Below are 15,276 nucleotides of genomic sequence, written 5' to 3' on the forward strand. Positions count from 1 at the left end.
CATCCCCGATGTTATACACAAAACTACCATTTGCAAAGAAATGTAAGGCAACGCAAAGCATCTGCTCGGATGCAATGGATGAGATTATGGATGTATCTTATTAACTGTACAAGAAAAACGGTACCGCTCAAATAAAAATACATAGGGATATGACAAAATATCCACTCTGGGCCTCAAAATCCTCTCCTGATGTAAATGTAACTCCCTACAAATTAATACAGACTCTTCATCAACAGGATCGTCCATAACAGGACATTTCATTCCCTTAGATACTCTCTGTGTAACTGAAATGTGTGCAATGAATGAGGTGTTTAAACATCGCTTCCTCTTTAAAAAAGGGAAGGAGACCAAAAGAAACTCTGGGTTAACCGAAGAAAACCTGCCAGGTTAGGTTCACAGAGTAAGTTACTATGGTAACTGACTCTGAGTATAAGTTAACTCTCTTTCAGGGTTAATATACTCAGAGTTTTCAATTAACCTCCTTTCTGAAACAGGCCCCTGATGTAAGTGTAGACAATATGTTTAAGATCAGTGACCTCTAATCACTACCTTTAACAACAACATTTAACAAAACAGAGACAAAGACAATTAGATTCGATTTCCAACTTTGAATGATATCAGATATTTTTTCAGTATAATACTGGTTAGAACAGCAGCAGTATAACAACATACAGTTAAATATAGTTCCGACTAGGGCAGTTCTCAGTACTGATCAGTTCTCAGATCCAGAGGTAAGTTTTTACTGTTGTCCACTAAGTTGTAGAACAATTGAAAGCTCAAAGTGCTTTTAACTTTGAGTGAGCAATAAACAAAACACAAGGTTCTCCCTTCAATGGATTAGATGACTTTCCTCTTCTTTCCTTCTAGAATTCGACTGGGTTGACTCGCCATCAATGACATTCTTAATTCCACTAAAAAACCTGCATGACAGAAATGCATGACAGCATTTAGTAAACAGTCATATTTGTCACATGTTACCATAATCCAGTAGATAACAAATCTAAGCATATATACTGTATGTTCAACAATAAAGTATTGTTTACATACATCCACTTTTCAGGCATATTATATCAACAAATTTTAACAACATATACTTTTAGTAAGTATTATTTTACAGTTTAGTAAGTAAATAGAAAATAATTGTTCCAGCATTAACAATAAAGCATTTTACTTTTGTTAGACACGTGTGTTACAGCTACAATTAATTAATTATTAGAGTCGCAACGAATCAACACGTCTTCTGAGGTAAATGTCTTCAAAACACTGTGCTCAAAGAAAAAAAAATCTTGACCCCCGCTAGTTCTGGTGCTCATCTGAGGTCAGGAATTTAGCGCAAGACAATCCACTGCAAAGCGGACTAAACCCTGTGCACTGCAGATAAGGTACGGCGTTTTTTTCATTTCCTGAAAAATAACGGTTTTGGAGATATGAGGATTCCGCCCGACAGCGACGATTTACATCATTAGTCAGCTGATACATATGCGGTAACATTGGCTCTAGAGATTGTAAAGAACGCCTGCTGTAAAATTCAATGACTAGATTATTATGGAATTCTGATCATCAATCATCAGTATCATCAATTTTAATGGACCTAGCAATGGTACCATGTTCTTTTAGGAAATTTCAGTTCTTCATCACCTGTGGTTTCATTTACCCCCCTAACTATCACAGCATTTGGGATTTTTATACCTTCCTGAGCAATAGCATCCATGTTAGCAATGTGTTAATTTGTCTGGTCACCAAACTGGGGTTTTAAAGTCTCAATGCCTATGATCAGTAACACACCACTACCTCCTGGCTGGCTCACCACTTTTATGTAACAGGGCCTTCAGTGTTACATAACATAAGTGTACTCTGATAGATTTATAAGATAATAGATTAATAGACTGATTCGCTGGCAATGGATTCAGAAGATACTTAGTTTGTCTAGGGCAGTGGTTCCGTGGGTTCGCCACGTGACGGAGGGGGTACGCGAACAAAATGCTGAAATGTACTGTTAATGTAATTATACAGCACCTAATAGTCAACCAGACATGTATTTCTCACACTAAATATAAAGACGTGCCCCCTCTAGTGTACTCACAGCAAAGTAGCCAGGTAGTGCCATAAAAGGTCAAATTCATGACGTCCAATCAAATTACCCCATCCGCGGTAAACAAAAATCTGTGTCCACTCAAGTGTCATGCGTAAGTGCACATCTTTACGTATCGCATGTAATTCACACACAGTATGGCAGAAGGCGTTTTAAAATAACTATTGCTTCGTATAAAATCCAGTGATTTCTACGCTTTACAAATCGACGAATCGACTGATGTAGCTGGGTTGGCTCAGTTGCTGGCATATGTCCGATATATTTATGATGGTATTTTCCAGAGATGGACAATGCTCTTTGGCTTTGGTTGCCAATGACAGTACATTAGAAGCGGCAGCCTGATCTGTTTCTGCAGATACCCAGGTTCATTGGGCATGTATTGATGATCGCTGCTTGGTTTCGCCAAGGTGCTGTTTCATACGAATGGTTTTACAGTAGCTGGATGTTTATCCGCTTCCGTGCGCAGCATCAGCAACAGCTGTGTGAAAGTTGAACTCAGCGAAAAGCTCGTCTCAATCCTCTACAGTGGCAAATGCCGAATCTAGCAATTGTAAGTAAACTGATGGGGAAGTTTCAGGACCCAAGTGTTTGATAATGTTGGCAGCCGGTCTAAGATCTTCCTTGACCCGTAAAGATCCTCGTTTGGAGGTTGAGGTTTCCTCACAGAGAACAATCTGAGGCGCATAGGCACACGTGCCTGAGCAACAGCTTCTCCACTCCTCACCACGTGTTCGACCACCAACGTCTGAACTTCAGGTGGGTTAAGTACAGTGGGAGAGGTAAGTACTGTAGTATCATTTACACGAGAAGCACCAATCGGGGCTGACTGGGTTCCTTCTTGGCAAGAGTGATCTATGCCTTTAGACGCTCTGTTTTCAGGCGGCTCTTTATCAAAGGGGTTAACATGGTTTCAAAGTCTACCCCACTGAGTGTTGCTATCTCTCTTAGCCCTTTGAGGTATGATTTGGTAGCTGTACCCCCCAACTGTTGAGTGTAAACACTGGCTAGGGACCTTATTGTGTAAGTAACTTGTATCACTAGTCAGCTGATACTTATGCGGTAACATTGGCTCTAGAGATTGTGAAGAACGTCCGCTGTCAAATTCAATGACAGTATCATCAATCTTAATTGACCTAGCAGTGGTACCATGTTCTTCTAAGAAATTTCAGTTCTTCATCACCTGTGGTTTCATTTACCCTAATAACTATTACATGTTAGCAATGTGTTAATTTGTCTGGTCACCAAACTTGGGTTTTCCAGTGACAGCACAGACTCCCATCACAGCAAAAGTTAATTCTACAGATGTCTCTGAAATGGCTGCTTATTTATCTCATTATTTATCTCATTTATCTCATTATGATCTCATTACTGCAGGGCTTAAAAATTCGATGATCAACCTGCCAGTTATCTGTCATGGAAATCCAGCTTCAACAATGCAAGGAGTGTTAATCTTGCTGCATAGCTATATCTGCCTACACATAGAGAGGGGAGTAAAACTGTTCATAACTTTTATAAATCATTTTTATAATATTGACAAAGTGCTCACCAAAACCAAAGTGTTCTAAAGCTTTAAATAAAAACTAAATAAAAAAAGTTCTAAATTGTCAAATGCTTTCTTAAAGTCTACAACAAGAATATAGAATCAGAATCAGAATCAGAATCAGAAAGGTCTTTATTGCCAAGTATGTTTCCACATATGAGGAATTTTTTCTAGTACAGGAGCTCCACAGTGTAAACATATAGCAATGGTAAGACATGAACATATAAATAATAGACAGTTGTATGTGCAAATTGTAATATAAGTGTGCAAATTAAAGTAAAAGATGTGCAAATTCAAATGTAGATGTGCAAAATAAAATATAAATGCGTACTTGCAGACAATGTAAGAATGGGTTTTGTTCTGTGTATGTTAGGTGTCCATCAGATGTATGTTAAGTGTTCATCAGATGTATTGCCTGAGGGAAGAAACTGTTCCTATATCTGGTCGTTTTGGTACACAGGGCTCTGTAGCGTCGGCCAGATGGCAACAGTTCAAATAGTAAGTGTGCTGGATGTGAGGGGTCCAGAGTGATTTTCTTTGCCCTTTTGCTCACTCTGGAGAAGTACAGGTCTTGGAGTGTAGGGAGAGTTGTGCCAATGATTCGCTCAGCAGTCCGGACTACCCTCTGTAGTCTCCTGAGGTCGGATTGGGTGGCTGAGCTAAACCAAACAGTCACTGAAGTGCAGAGGATGGATTCAATTATTGCAGTGTAGAACTGTTTCAGCAGATCCTGTGGCAGGTTGAACTTCTTCAGCTGGCGAAGGAAGTACAACCTCTGCTGAGCCTTTTTCACAATGGAGTCAATGTGAATGTCCCACTTCAGGTCCTGGGAGATTGTGGTTCCCAGGAATCTGAATGACTCCACTGCTGTCACAATGCTGTCCATGATGGTGAGTGGGGGGAGAGCAGGGGGGTTTCTCCTGAAGTCCACGATCTTCTCCACTGTCTTGAGCGTGTTCAGCTCCAGGTTGTTAAGGCTGCACCAGACAGCCAGCCGTTCCACCTCCAGTCTGTAAGCAGACTCGTCACCGTCCTGGATGAGGCCGATCAGTGTGGTGTCGTCTGCGAACTTCAGGAGCTTGACAGAGGGGTCATGAGAGGTGCAGTCATTCGTGTACAGAGAGAAGAGCAGTGGGGAGAGAACACAGCCCTGGGGGGTGCCAGTGCTGATGGTGCGGGTGCTGGATTTGAGTTTCCCCAGTCGCACTAGCTGCTGCCTGTCTGTGAGAAAGCTGGTGATCCACTGACAGACAGAGGAGGGCACGGATAGCTGGGATAACTTGGGCTGAAGGAGTGATGGGATGATGGTGTTGAAAGCAGAGCTGAAGTCCACAAACAGGATCCTCACATAAGTCCCTGGTCTGTCCAGATGCTGCAGAACATAATGCAGTCCCATATTGACTGCATCATTCACAGACCTGTTTGCCCTGTAGGCAAACTGCAGAGGGTCCAGGAGGGGTCCAGTAATGTCCTTCGGATAAGCCAGAACCAGTCTTTCAAATGATTTCATGACCACAGATGTTAGGGCCACAGGTCTGTAGTCATTTAGTCCGGTAATTTTGGGTTTCTTTGGGACGGGGATGATGGTGGAGCTTTTGAAGCATGAGGGTACTTCACACAGCTCCAGTGATGTGTTGAATATCCGAGTAAAGATGGGGGCCAGTTGATCAGCACAGGTTTTCAGACAGGCTGGTGAAACACTGTCTGGGCCTGGTGCCTTTCTCCTTTTGTTCTTCTTAAAGACCTGACACACCTCATCTTCGCTGACCTGAATTTTAGGTGTGTTGGAGTCAGGGGTTACAGGAGGTGAAAATTGGGCTTTTTCAAACCTACAGTAGAACTCGTTCAGGTCATCTGCCAGTTGTTGATTCACCACAGTGCTGGGGGATGGTGTCGTGTAGTTGGTGATGGCTTTCAGACCTTTCCACACTGAAGCTGAGTTGTTAGAGGCAAACTGAGCCCGTAGCTTTTCAGAATAGTTTCTCTTTGCTACTCTGATCTCCCTTTCTAGTGTGTATTTGGCCTGTTTGTACAAGACCCTATCCCCATTCTTGTGAGCATCCACTTTGGCCTGACGGAGCTGGCTGAGTTTTGCAGTGAACCATGGTTTATCGTTGTTGTAGGTTAAGTGAGTCCTGGTAGGAATACACAAATCTTCACAGAAACTAATATATGATGTTACAGTCTCTGTGAGCTCATCCAGGTCGGTGGCAGCATTTTCAAAAACAGTCCAATCAGTGAGCGAGAAACAAGCTTGTAAATCCTGCTCTGCTTCCTTAGTCCATCTTTTTACAGTCCTTAGCTGTTTTCAGTTTCTGCCTGTAGGTCGGTATGAGATGAACTAAGCAGTGATCAGAAAGTCCCAGAGCTGCCCATGGGACAGAGTGATATGCATCCTTTATTGTTGTGTAGCAGTGATCCAGTGTGTTACTGTCTCTGGTGGGACATGTAACATGCTGTCTGTATTTAGGCAATTCACGTGAGAGAATCGCTTTATTAAAGTCCCCAAGAATTATTAGTACAGAGTCCGGGTGTTGTTGCTCACTCTCTGTGATCAGATCAGCGAGTGTCTGTAGTGCCGAGCTCACGTGCGCTTGCGGTGGAATGTAAACATTCACCAGTATGAACGAGCAAAACTCCCGCGGCGAATAGAACGGTTTGCAGTTAATGAAGAATGTTTCCAGATCTGGACAGCACATCTTCTTTAACACAGTTACATCAGAACACCACCTTTCATTGATGTAAAAACACGTCCCGCCGCCGCGCGATTTCCCCGTTGATTCTGCGTCACGGTCCGCTCTAAAAAGCTGAAAGCCCGGCAGACTTAACGCGCTGTCTGAATGGTGTCGTTCAGCCAGGTTTCCGTGAAACAGAGAACAGCAGAGTTCGAAAAGTCCTTATTTTTCCCAGTGAGCAGAAGGAGTTCGTCTGTTTTGTTGGGTAGAGAGCGGAGATTCGCCAGGTGGATGCTTGGCAGCGGTGTTCTTAAACCGCGCTGTCTAAGTTTCACTAACACGCCGGCGCGTTTTCCCCGTCTGCGCTTCTTGAAGCGCTTAAACAGCGCAGCCGCTCCGCCAACTACTATATGCAGCAAAACGTCAGAATACTCAAAAACCGGTAAAAGATCTTGTGGTGTGTACTGCCGAATGTTCAGCAGTTCATCTCTGGTGAAACTGACCGGATTTCCTTGACAAAGTGCAGGAAAAACTAACAAAAACAGAGTAAACACTGAGGAACCAAGCACTGAGGCTGCCATCCGCAGCGCCATCTTGCTCCAGGTCCCCTATATATATATATATATATATATATATAATATATCCATCATCCTCTAATTGTGAATGGATCTTTCTTTAATAATTCCTGATTGAACCTCATTAATTACCCCATTAAGTTCCTTTTTCAATCAATTGACAAAAACGCGTGTGAAAATTTTTATAATCATTGTTAAGTAAAGTGATTGGGCGGAGATTATCTAAGAATCTACGATCTTTATCTGGTTTGGGGATTAAAATAATCAAGCCTTGACACATTGTGGGGCTCAAAGAACCATCTTCAATAGATTCAATAAGAGCATTAAACAGTAACATTTTTAAATCAATCTTAAAAAAATGTATAAAAATTTCCTGTAAAGCAGTTGGGACCAGGGGATTTGTTTGATTTCAGTTTCTGAACAGCTAAATCCAGTTCTTCCACACATAATTGTGCATCACAAAGATCTCTTAATTCATTGTCAATCCTAGGAATAACATTACTAATTTTTTCAAAGAAGTCATCACATTCTGTTTGAGAAACGTTAGACAATTACAAGTCAATGTAGAAATTCTGAATTTCTTTGTTTATTATTGTAGGATCAGTATTTTCAACATTGTTCACCATTATGGAAACAATACTATTTTTTGACTGTCGTCTTTTTTCTAACCTACAAAATAGGATGTTCTTTTCTCTCCCTCCTCCATCCATTTGGCCATTGAGCGAATGTATGCACCTTTAGCTTTTTTAATGTACAGGTTATCCAGTTGTGTTTGAAAAGAAAGTTACTTTTTTCTGAGCTACTCAGTGCACCTTTACTGAAGTACTTATTAATCTCAAATATAATCTTGTGTTCATGTTGTCTTCTTATTTCGGCAAGCATTTTACTATAGTCTATAGAAAATTCACAAATTTTAAATTTAAGAAACTCCCATCTGAACTGAAATCATTACTATTCTCAATTTCTCTGATTAAATCTTTTAACTTTGCACAAAATCCCTCATTTTCAAGCCAATCAGAATTAAATTTCCAATATCCCTTAATATGTGAAATGTTTCACACTGGCTTAACACCCAACATAATAGCACAGTGATCTGTTAGAGGCACTGGTGAAATAGAGCAATCCTTAACAAAATGTAACAAATTATCTGAAATGAACCAATAATCGATCCTCCATTTGCTAGAGGCATTGGGTCTCAACCAAGAAAACTCTTTGGTGTTAGGGTGTCTCTACACATCCAATAGTTTAAGATTGTTACAAAAATGAGTAAACATAGGGTTTGGTTGAGGGGTACTGCTTTTAGGTGGATGTCTATCATGTGGTGTTGCATTAAAGAATCCACCTATAACGATGTTATCTGTTGGGAATGACCTCTTGAAATCACAAATTATAGATGAAACATCAGCAAAAAGCTGTTGTCATAAATAAGGAGCACCATGACAAATTTAAAATATTCATGTTTTATATAATATAAAACAGTCTGATACAACGCAATGTTTACTCTTGTCCCACACCTCTTAGTCAAGTTTGATTTTTGACCCTTCCCAGGAAAAAGTTTGTGCACCTCTGTTCTAATCTAAAGGGTTCATATATGTATATATAGTATAGTACTCCTGAGCCCTGCCATATGCCTGCTTGGCCTCCATCCAGACCCACACACAGTACCCTGTCAGCCGGCCTCGTGGAGCCACTTGCGAAAGCACCACCCTGTAACTCTCAGTGAACTGAGTCACTTCTTTGAAAATCTGCTATATCTGAAAATTACTGTGAATAAACTGCACATAAGACTGTTCTGTCCCCTCATGTCTTGTGTTCAACCCATTCACAGGCAAGTGTGACAATATGTAGTAAATAATGATAAAATTATATAAAAATTAACTTTTATCCTCTCGCCTGTGCTACAAATGTAGTTTATGTACGACTGATTATTTCAATCTTTTTACAGTCAAAATTGCTGAATTCACATTTTAACGTCTCCTCACTCAGTTCAGTGCCTTACAAACTGGTGCGTGACTGTTGCTCTGGAAAATACAACCTGAGGTGTGCCACATGTCTGTCTGTAGCTATCACCCTGTAAATAAACTTACACTGTAGATCAGCTGTGTGCTTTTCTATGGGAGGCTTATACTGAACCCTCAATCTATCACTCATAAAAAGTCCTGTCCAAGCAAGTCTGGCCACCTCCATGCTCTTTGCTGGCTTAGTGGGCACAAGTGCGTAATGTTCACTGTGATGTATTAAAGTTCCTTCTTTTATGTCAACTGAAATTCTTTCTCCTGGTCCTCATTGACAGCTGGAGTGATCGTAATTTTTGGAAAGTCCTGTTTGTCTCCTTTGTCCTGTCAAAGTCCTCTCACAGTGGCATTTCTGTAGCTTTTTGAAAACACCATGAAGATCTTGTCCTTCAAATTTTTAAATGAGGTGTGTTGAATTTGAGTCTGTCTTAACTTTAAGGACCTCTTCACATCTCCATCCATTTCTATCTAGGAGACATCCCAGCTTTGTGCAGTTCTTACGTTAAAAGACAACAAGCTCACACACTAGCTAAAGAACACAGTCTGGTTTAAATTATGATGTTAAAAATTAAGGGTTCATTAGAAGTCCAGTTTCCTCGTTTGTTCACGATACTTTTTAAAATGATTCTCTAGGCTTGTAGCACTGACTTATAAAATAGTGTAATCCACACAGACTCATCAGAGACTCACCTCATCACCTTTAAGTGTCCAGTCCAAGGTTGGCTGCTTTTTGCAGAATTAGACCTGCTCTTTGTGTCCAAGCCTTTATGATCTTTAAGGTACAGCAGTCTCTGAGCTGCTTGTAGTCTGAAGACTTGCATGTGACACTTAATGTCCACCAGGCCTTGACCTCCTTCTTCCATTGGCACAGAAAGTGTTGAAGCCTGTATCCAGTACTGTTTACTCCAGAAAATAATCTATACCGCTTCTCTGTATTTTACTAATCAGTTGATCAGTTGGTTCCATGACTATTCTTTTGTGCCATGAACTAGAAGTTCAAAATCAGGAGTTCGATCAGGCCTCGGTTTCATACATTTAAATGTTAGAAGTCTGGTCCCTAAAATGGATATGATCAGGATCTGGGCAAATACGACAAACGCTGATGTAATGGTTCTATCAGAAACTTGGCTTAAGAAATCTGTAACTGATGATTTAATTTTTATTGATGGTTATAAAGTCTATAGAACTGATCAGTTGGGTAAAGGAGGTGGGGTTGCCATGTATGTCAAATCCAAGCTTATTAACTCTGTAACTCTGTCAATTACTGAAGCTAAACAGTTTGACGTCTTGGCTATCAAAGTAGGTGTATCAAAGGATTCTTACATCACTGTTGTTGGTTGCTATAGACCCCCGTCTGCCGCAAAGGTTGCTTTAAAAACCATTTCAGATATTTAACATGAGTTAAATGACTCTGAATTCATCCTTATGGGTGATCTAAATTGGGACTGGCTTTTAGTGATGTCAGATTGTTTTAAAGAACTGAGTGATTCATTAAACCTATTACAACTCATTAATGCTCCAACAAGGCCAAATCCTAAAGCACAACATAAATCTACCTTGCTTGATTTAATTATAACAAATACATTTCACAAATACACCTCAACTGGCATATTGTGCAATGATGTTAGTGATCATTGTGCAATTGCTTGTGTCAGGAATACAAAAATTCCCAAAGTAAAACCTTGGTTCATTTTTAAAAGATATTTTAAAGGTTTTCAAGAGCAGGCTTTCCTGCGTGATTTATATGAGTGATCTTAACAGAGTAACTCTGATTCTGGATGCTGAATTGGCATGGGAATATTTTCACTCAATTTTTCTGTCTATCTCAAATAAACATGTTCCCATTAAAAAGTTTAGGATCAGTGGTAGGGAAAATCCCTGATAATTCATTTAAAAAATAAATCTTGGGCCCAAGCTAGATTTTCAAACTGCTTTCAAACTGCAAAATTTTTTCCTCTGCTGATTGGCCTACATTTAGAACCCTAAGGAACAAGTGCACCTTGATGATAAAAAATTCCAAATCAGAGTTTTATCTGAAGACAGTTACACAAAATCTAAATAACCCCTCCAAATTTTGGAAAGTTATTAAATCTATGTCAGGTACACATGTTGCTTCAAGCCTCCCTGAACACCTTCTGGTTGGCTCAGATGAAATAAAGGATAAAGCTGCTATGATCAGTCAGATAAATAAACACTTTATCTGTGCTGGGTCTGTATTTGACAGTTCAAATGTAAATGCACTTGTCACCACTGCAACTGATAGAAATCTGGATTTGTTTGATTTTAAATCTATTTCAGTTGTGCAAGTTAGTGAAGCTCTGAAAGGCACTGACCACAAAAAATCTGCAGGTCCTGACAATCTGGATCCTTATCTCCTAAAGGTGGTGGTAGATGTTATTGCTGAGCTTATTACTCACATTTTTAATTTGAGTCTTATGTCCAATTCAATACCCCAAATCTGGAAAGCTGCTTATGTTCTCCCCTTATTTAAAGGTGGCGACCCCTCAGAGCTAAACAATTACCGTCCGATTTACAAACTCTCAATCCTGTCAGAGATCTTATTTAATAATAATATATTAAACAATTTTCAGTCTGGTTTTAAAACTGGCCACAGAACTGTTACTGCTGCTATGGTGGTAATAAATGATCTTATTTGTGCCTTGTGTAACCCAGAGTGATTATAATAAGAAATAAAAATAAGGAGAAAATGGATCACTAAAAGATTTAATGAATGCAAAGTTAAAACTTTTCATAAGTGATCATTATAGAGTATGTTTTCTTTTCTGGTTGTTTTCATATGTTGTGAATGTAAGACATGGACATTTAAGTAATGTTCCTTTAAGACAATGTGAGGTGGAGTTTCACTGCCGACCGACCAATCAGGAGAGCGAACGTGAAGCAAGCGGATGACGTCACCGACTAGAGCGGGAACAGAGAGAAGAGAGAAGATACAAGCAGAAAGATTCTGATAAAATATGTCAGTGATTGTGAGCGAAAACCAGGCAAAACGTCTTGAAAGACATTGGTTAACTTTTGAAAAGAACTTCGTTTTGTTTTTGAGTGATTTTGAGTTATTTTAGAGTGTTTTTCAACGTGAACACGGCGATGACACACAGAGCTCATCACCTCGTGGGAAATGGCGAAGTCTCACAGCGAACTTTTATTTCAACACAACCATCGAACGTTTTCAGCGGATTTACTGCTAGTTTTCCCGGACGGAGGAAAAAGAAACTGTGAGTGAACTGAAGTTGAACTGTTTTTTCTCTTTTTGTCCACATTATTCTGTTCAATATGACAGAAGGTCTGGACTGTTACATCTACGGTTCGTACGGTTTGGACGATTGTTTCTCAAAGAAGCAAAAGTGATTAAATATAATAATATAGGAAGAGTTTTGACAGTTTGGTGTATTTTATGTGGACCAGTGATATTGAAATGTAGTTATTTTGATTAATCCAGAGGGGAGAAAGTGCTTCGTGCCTTGTACATGTATGTGTTTCTGGGTGAAGCATCAGAGTCAGTGTTGTTGACTTTTACACTACATTTGTCATGTACATGCATGTTTTACTGAAATGATGCAATTATATTAATGCTTTAATGTCATGTGCTCTAAATGTAAAAGGAAAGTTCTGTATTGTGTTTCTTTAATATATGCAGAGAAAGAAAGAGTCTGTCATATGCTGTGATAGTGTATGCATGTGCCAGAGTGGGGATAAAAAGGAAGTTTGAGATGTTATAATTAATTTAATTCTCTGTATAAACTCATTTTGAAGTTATTGACTGTGTTGTAATACCCAGGTTTAAGTGTTATGTTGTGTAATGATATTTGTAATGTTTGAGCTGTATTATGCATTAATCACAACAATATAACATGTTATGAAGGACTGTATTTTCATGTTCTCTCATGTTACTTAAGCAGCCTTTAGTCTTCTGTGCAGTCAGATGTTATATTCATGTGTTTGTTTCCTAACATCAGGGGCTGTTACTGTTGTCTATGTTATGTCTATATTATGTCTATATTATGTATGTTATGTCTGTTATGTCTATGTCATGACTATGTTATGTCTATGTTATGTCTATGTTATGTCTATAATAGGCTTATGTTATGTCTGTTATGACTATGTTATGTCTATGTTATGTATATTGTGTCTATTAGTTGGTTAAAAATGATGTACACACTGTTAGGAGGGAAGCTGAGTTTTTGATTGTCAACAATTTTATTCACTAGTCCTACCTTTCCAACTCCATCATCCCCAAAGTTTGCATAATTAACGCTGCACCGCTTAACATGCAGTCTGAAATAAAAGATCCCAGTTTAAATTCTATTTTCTGTGTCCGGTGTCATTACTAATCCATCTCCGGAGCTACACATAAGCACGCAGCCTCCTCCATCGTACGGAGCCTTGATCCAGTGTATCATGCGTCTCTACGCTTTATTACAAATGCAAAGTCCCTAATTCACATTGTATTCTTTATGATCTGGTGCGTTAGACATCACTGACCACCCGCAGAAAACAGCATTGGTATATTTTTATATATAAAGCCATGCTAACTTCCAGCTTATCTCTGTACCCTCCTCTGTCCCAAGTCTGCTAGTTATCAGCTAAAGCTCCTCCAAGTGGTTGCTTGTTAATGTACCCAGGGTTTGGACAGATTTGGGGAAAACTGCATTTTCATACTCTGCACCATGGGCATGGAATAACTTGCAAAAAGATCTTAAATTAGAAATGTGTTTATCAATAAATACATTTAAGACCATCATAAAAAATGTGGTAAAGGAGACATGTAGTTGTTTTTCTTAAGATTCCTTGTATTTGAATGATTTTTGCATGATTGTATGTTTTTACTATGTTGTGTTTATGTATGGCTGCTACCTTGTGTGTAGCATTTTAATATGTTGCTTATGTATAGCTGCTACTTTGGCCAGGTCTTTCTTATAAAAGAGATTTTTGATCTCAATGAGACTTCCTGGTAAAATAAATAAATAAAGTTCAGCAGGTGGTTCACCAGCAGAACTCTACCTGGTTAAGACAATTGTGGAGTTTAGGTTCTGACAAGAAGATATTTGTTGTTTAAAATATCCAAGATTAAAAAGCCTTTTTAAACTGCTTAGCTCCTGGTTCCAGAGATTTAAAGGAGCGTTTTCATAAGAACTGTTCATTGATGGACTTAAAAATAAAACTCCAGCAGACAGAAAGTGTGTTTGTTAAATTAAATGATAGGAACAGCATAGTTAGGAATCTGGAAAACCCAGAAAAACAAAGGTCTCCAGCTTCACCTCCACAGATTCTGAGGGGTTGTTTAAGGGTTTAGTGGTAAAAAGGTTAAAGATTGAGTTGGTGTTTAATGTTTAAAGATGAATTGTGTGGTGGTGTGTTTTGTTTATCTATGTATTTTAATGAATGAATGAATTAATTAATTTCCCTGTGTATTCTTTATTCTTGAATGATATTTTATTATGTTTATTTGTTTATTATAGTAACACCATAAATCTATGGAAGGTTGCTCTGCATCTTTGTCATCGAGTCAATGATGAGCTGTTTAAGGGACATCTAAGTGAAGATCTTCACAATCATCATCCTCATTGTCATCCTCTTCTACATAGAATGAGAGAAATTTATCATCTTACTTTCATGTGTGTGTGTGTGTGTGTGTGTGTGTGTGTGTGTGTGCCTCACTATCGTGCGAGTCGGCTCTCTGATATTCCGGTTCCGTGATGCTGGTGCTGAAGTCAGGAAGCTTCCCCTCATCTTTGGCATGAAGCTGCAAACACACGCACCCACATGCACACACACACACACACACACACACACACACACACACACACACACACACACACACTTGTTTATAATCAGATAATGTCTTTCTTTCTCTCTATTTCTTACACATACACACCTCCTGCTCCTTCATCTCCTCGATCACTGAGTCTATATCATGTCCCTGTAGTTCCTCCTGCAACAGAATCAGTTTCAGCTCCACCTCCAGCAGCATATTTATTGCATGCAGAGGATACACATGCTCTCACTGCACCGGAGCATCCTACACACATACACACACACACAATTCAAGACCTTTGTAAGTTCTAAAACTGCTCTAAATACAGTAAATACACCGGACCACTCAGATAATTGACTTTCTATAAGAGTGTGTGTGTATGGGTGTGTATGAGTGTGTGTATACCTGCGGTGTGATGTGATCTAGTTTGTGACACATATGTTCCACAGCATTGTTCAAAGTGTTCAGTTTGTGTGTGAGTCTCTCCACAGTCTCTTTAGCTGCGTCTTGCTCCTGCTTTTCCTGCTGTAACAGAGAAACAAGCTCCTCCACCAAACTCCTCCTACTGACACACACACACACACACACACACACACACACACACAG

The 15,276-nt window shown here is 39.4% G+C and overlaps 2 protein-coding genes across 26 annotated transcripts in view; both read right to left on the bottom strand.

The window, feature by feature from the left end:
• LOC132837931 (NACHT, LRR and PYD domains-containing protein 12-like) overlaps positions 1 to 15,276 on the bottom strand; it is a 255,921-nt gene that overhangs the window by 26,041 nt on the left and 214,604 nt on the right. The gene's annotated exons all lie outside the window — the stretch shown is intronic.
• Positions 14,101 to 15,276, bottom strand: part of LOC132837937 (outer dynein arm-docking complex subunit 3-like) — a 2,864-nt gene continuing 1,688 nt past the window's right edge. The window contains exons 2-5 of the mRNA XM_060857971.1: positions 15,076 to 15,232; positions 14,791 to 14,934; positions 14,574 to 14,658; positions 14,101 to 14,492 (exon numbers count right to left, since the gene is read on the bottom strand). Of these exons, the coding sequence (XP_060713954.1) occupies positions 14,437 to 14,492; positions 14,574 to 14,658; positions 14,791 to 14,886 (237 nt within the window). The 5' untranslated portion in view covers positions 14,887 to 14,934; positions 15,076 to 15,232 and the 3' untranslated portion in view covers positions 14,101 to 14,436. The remainder of the gene's footprint in view (positions 14,493 to 14,573; positions 14,659 to 14,790; positions 14,935 to 15,075; positions 15,233 to 15,276) is intronic.

This window comes from Tachysurus vachellii, chromosome 22, assembly GCF_030014155.1.
Source record: "Tachysurus vachellii isolate PV-2020 chromosome 22, HZAU_Pvac_v1, whole genome shotgun sequence".
In the NCBI taxonomy this organism is placed as follows: domain Eukaryota; kingdom Metazoa; phylum Chordata; class Actinopteri; order Siluriformes; family Bagridae; genus Tachysurus; species Tachysurus vachellii.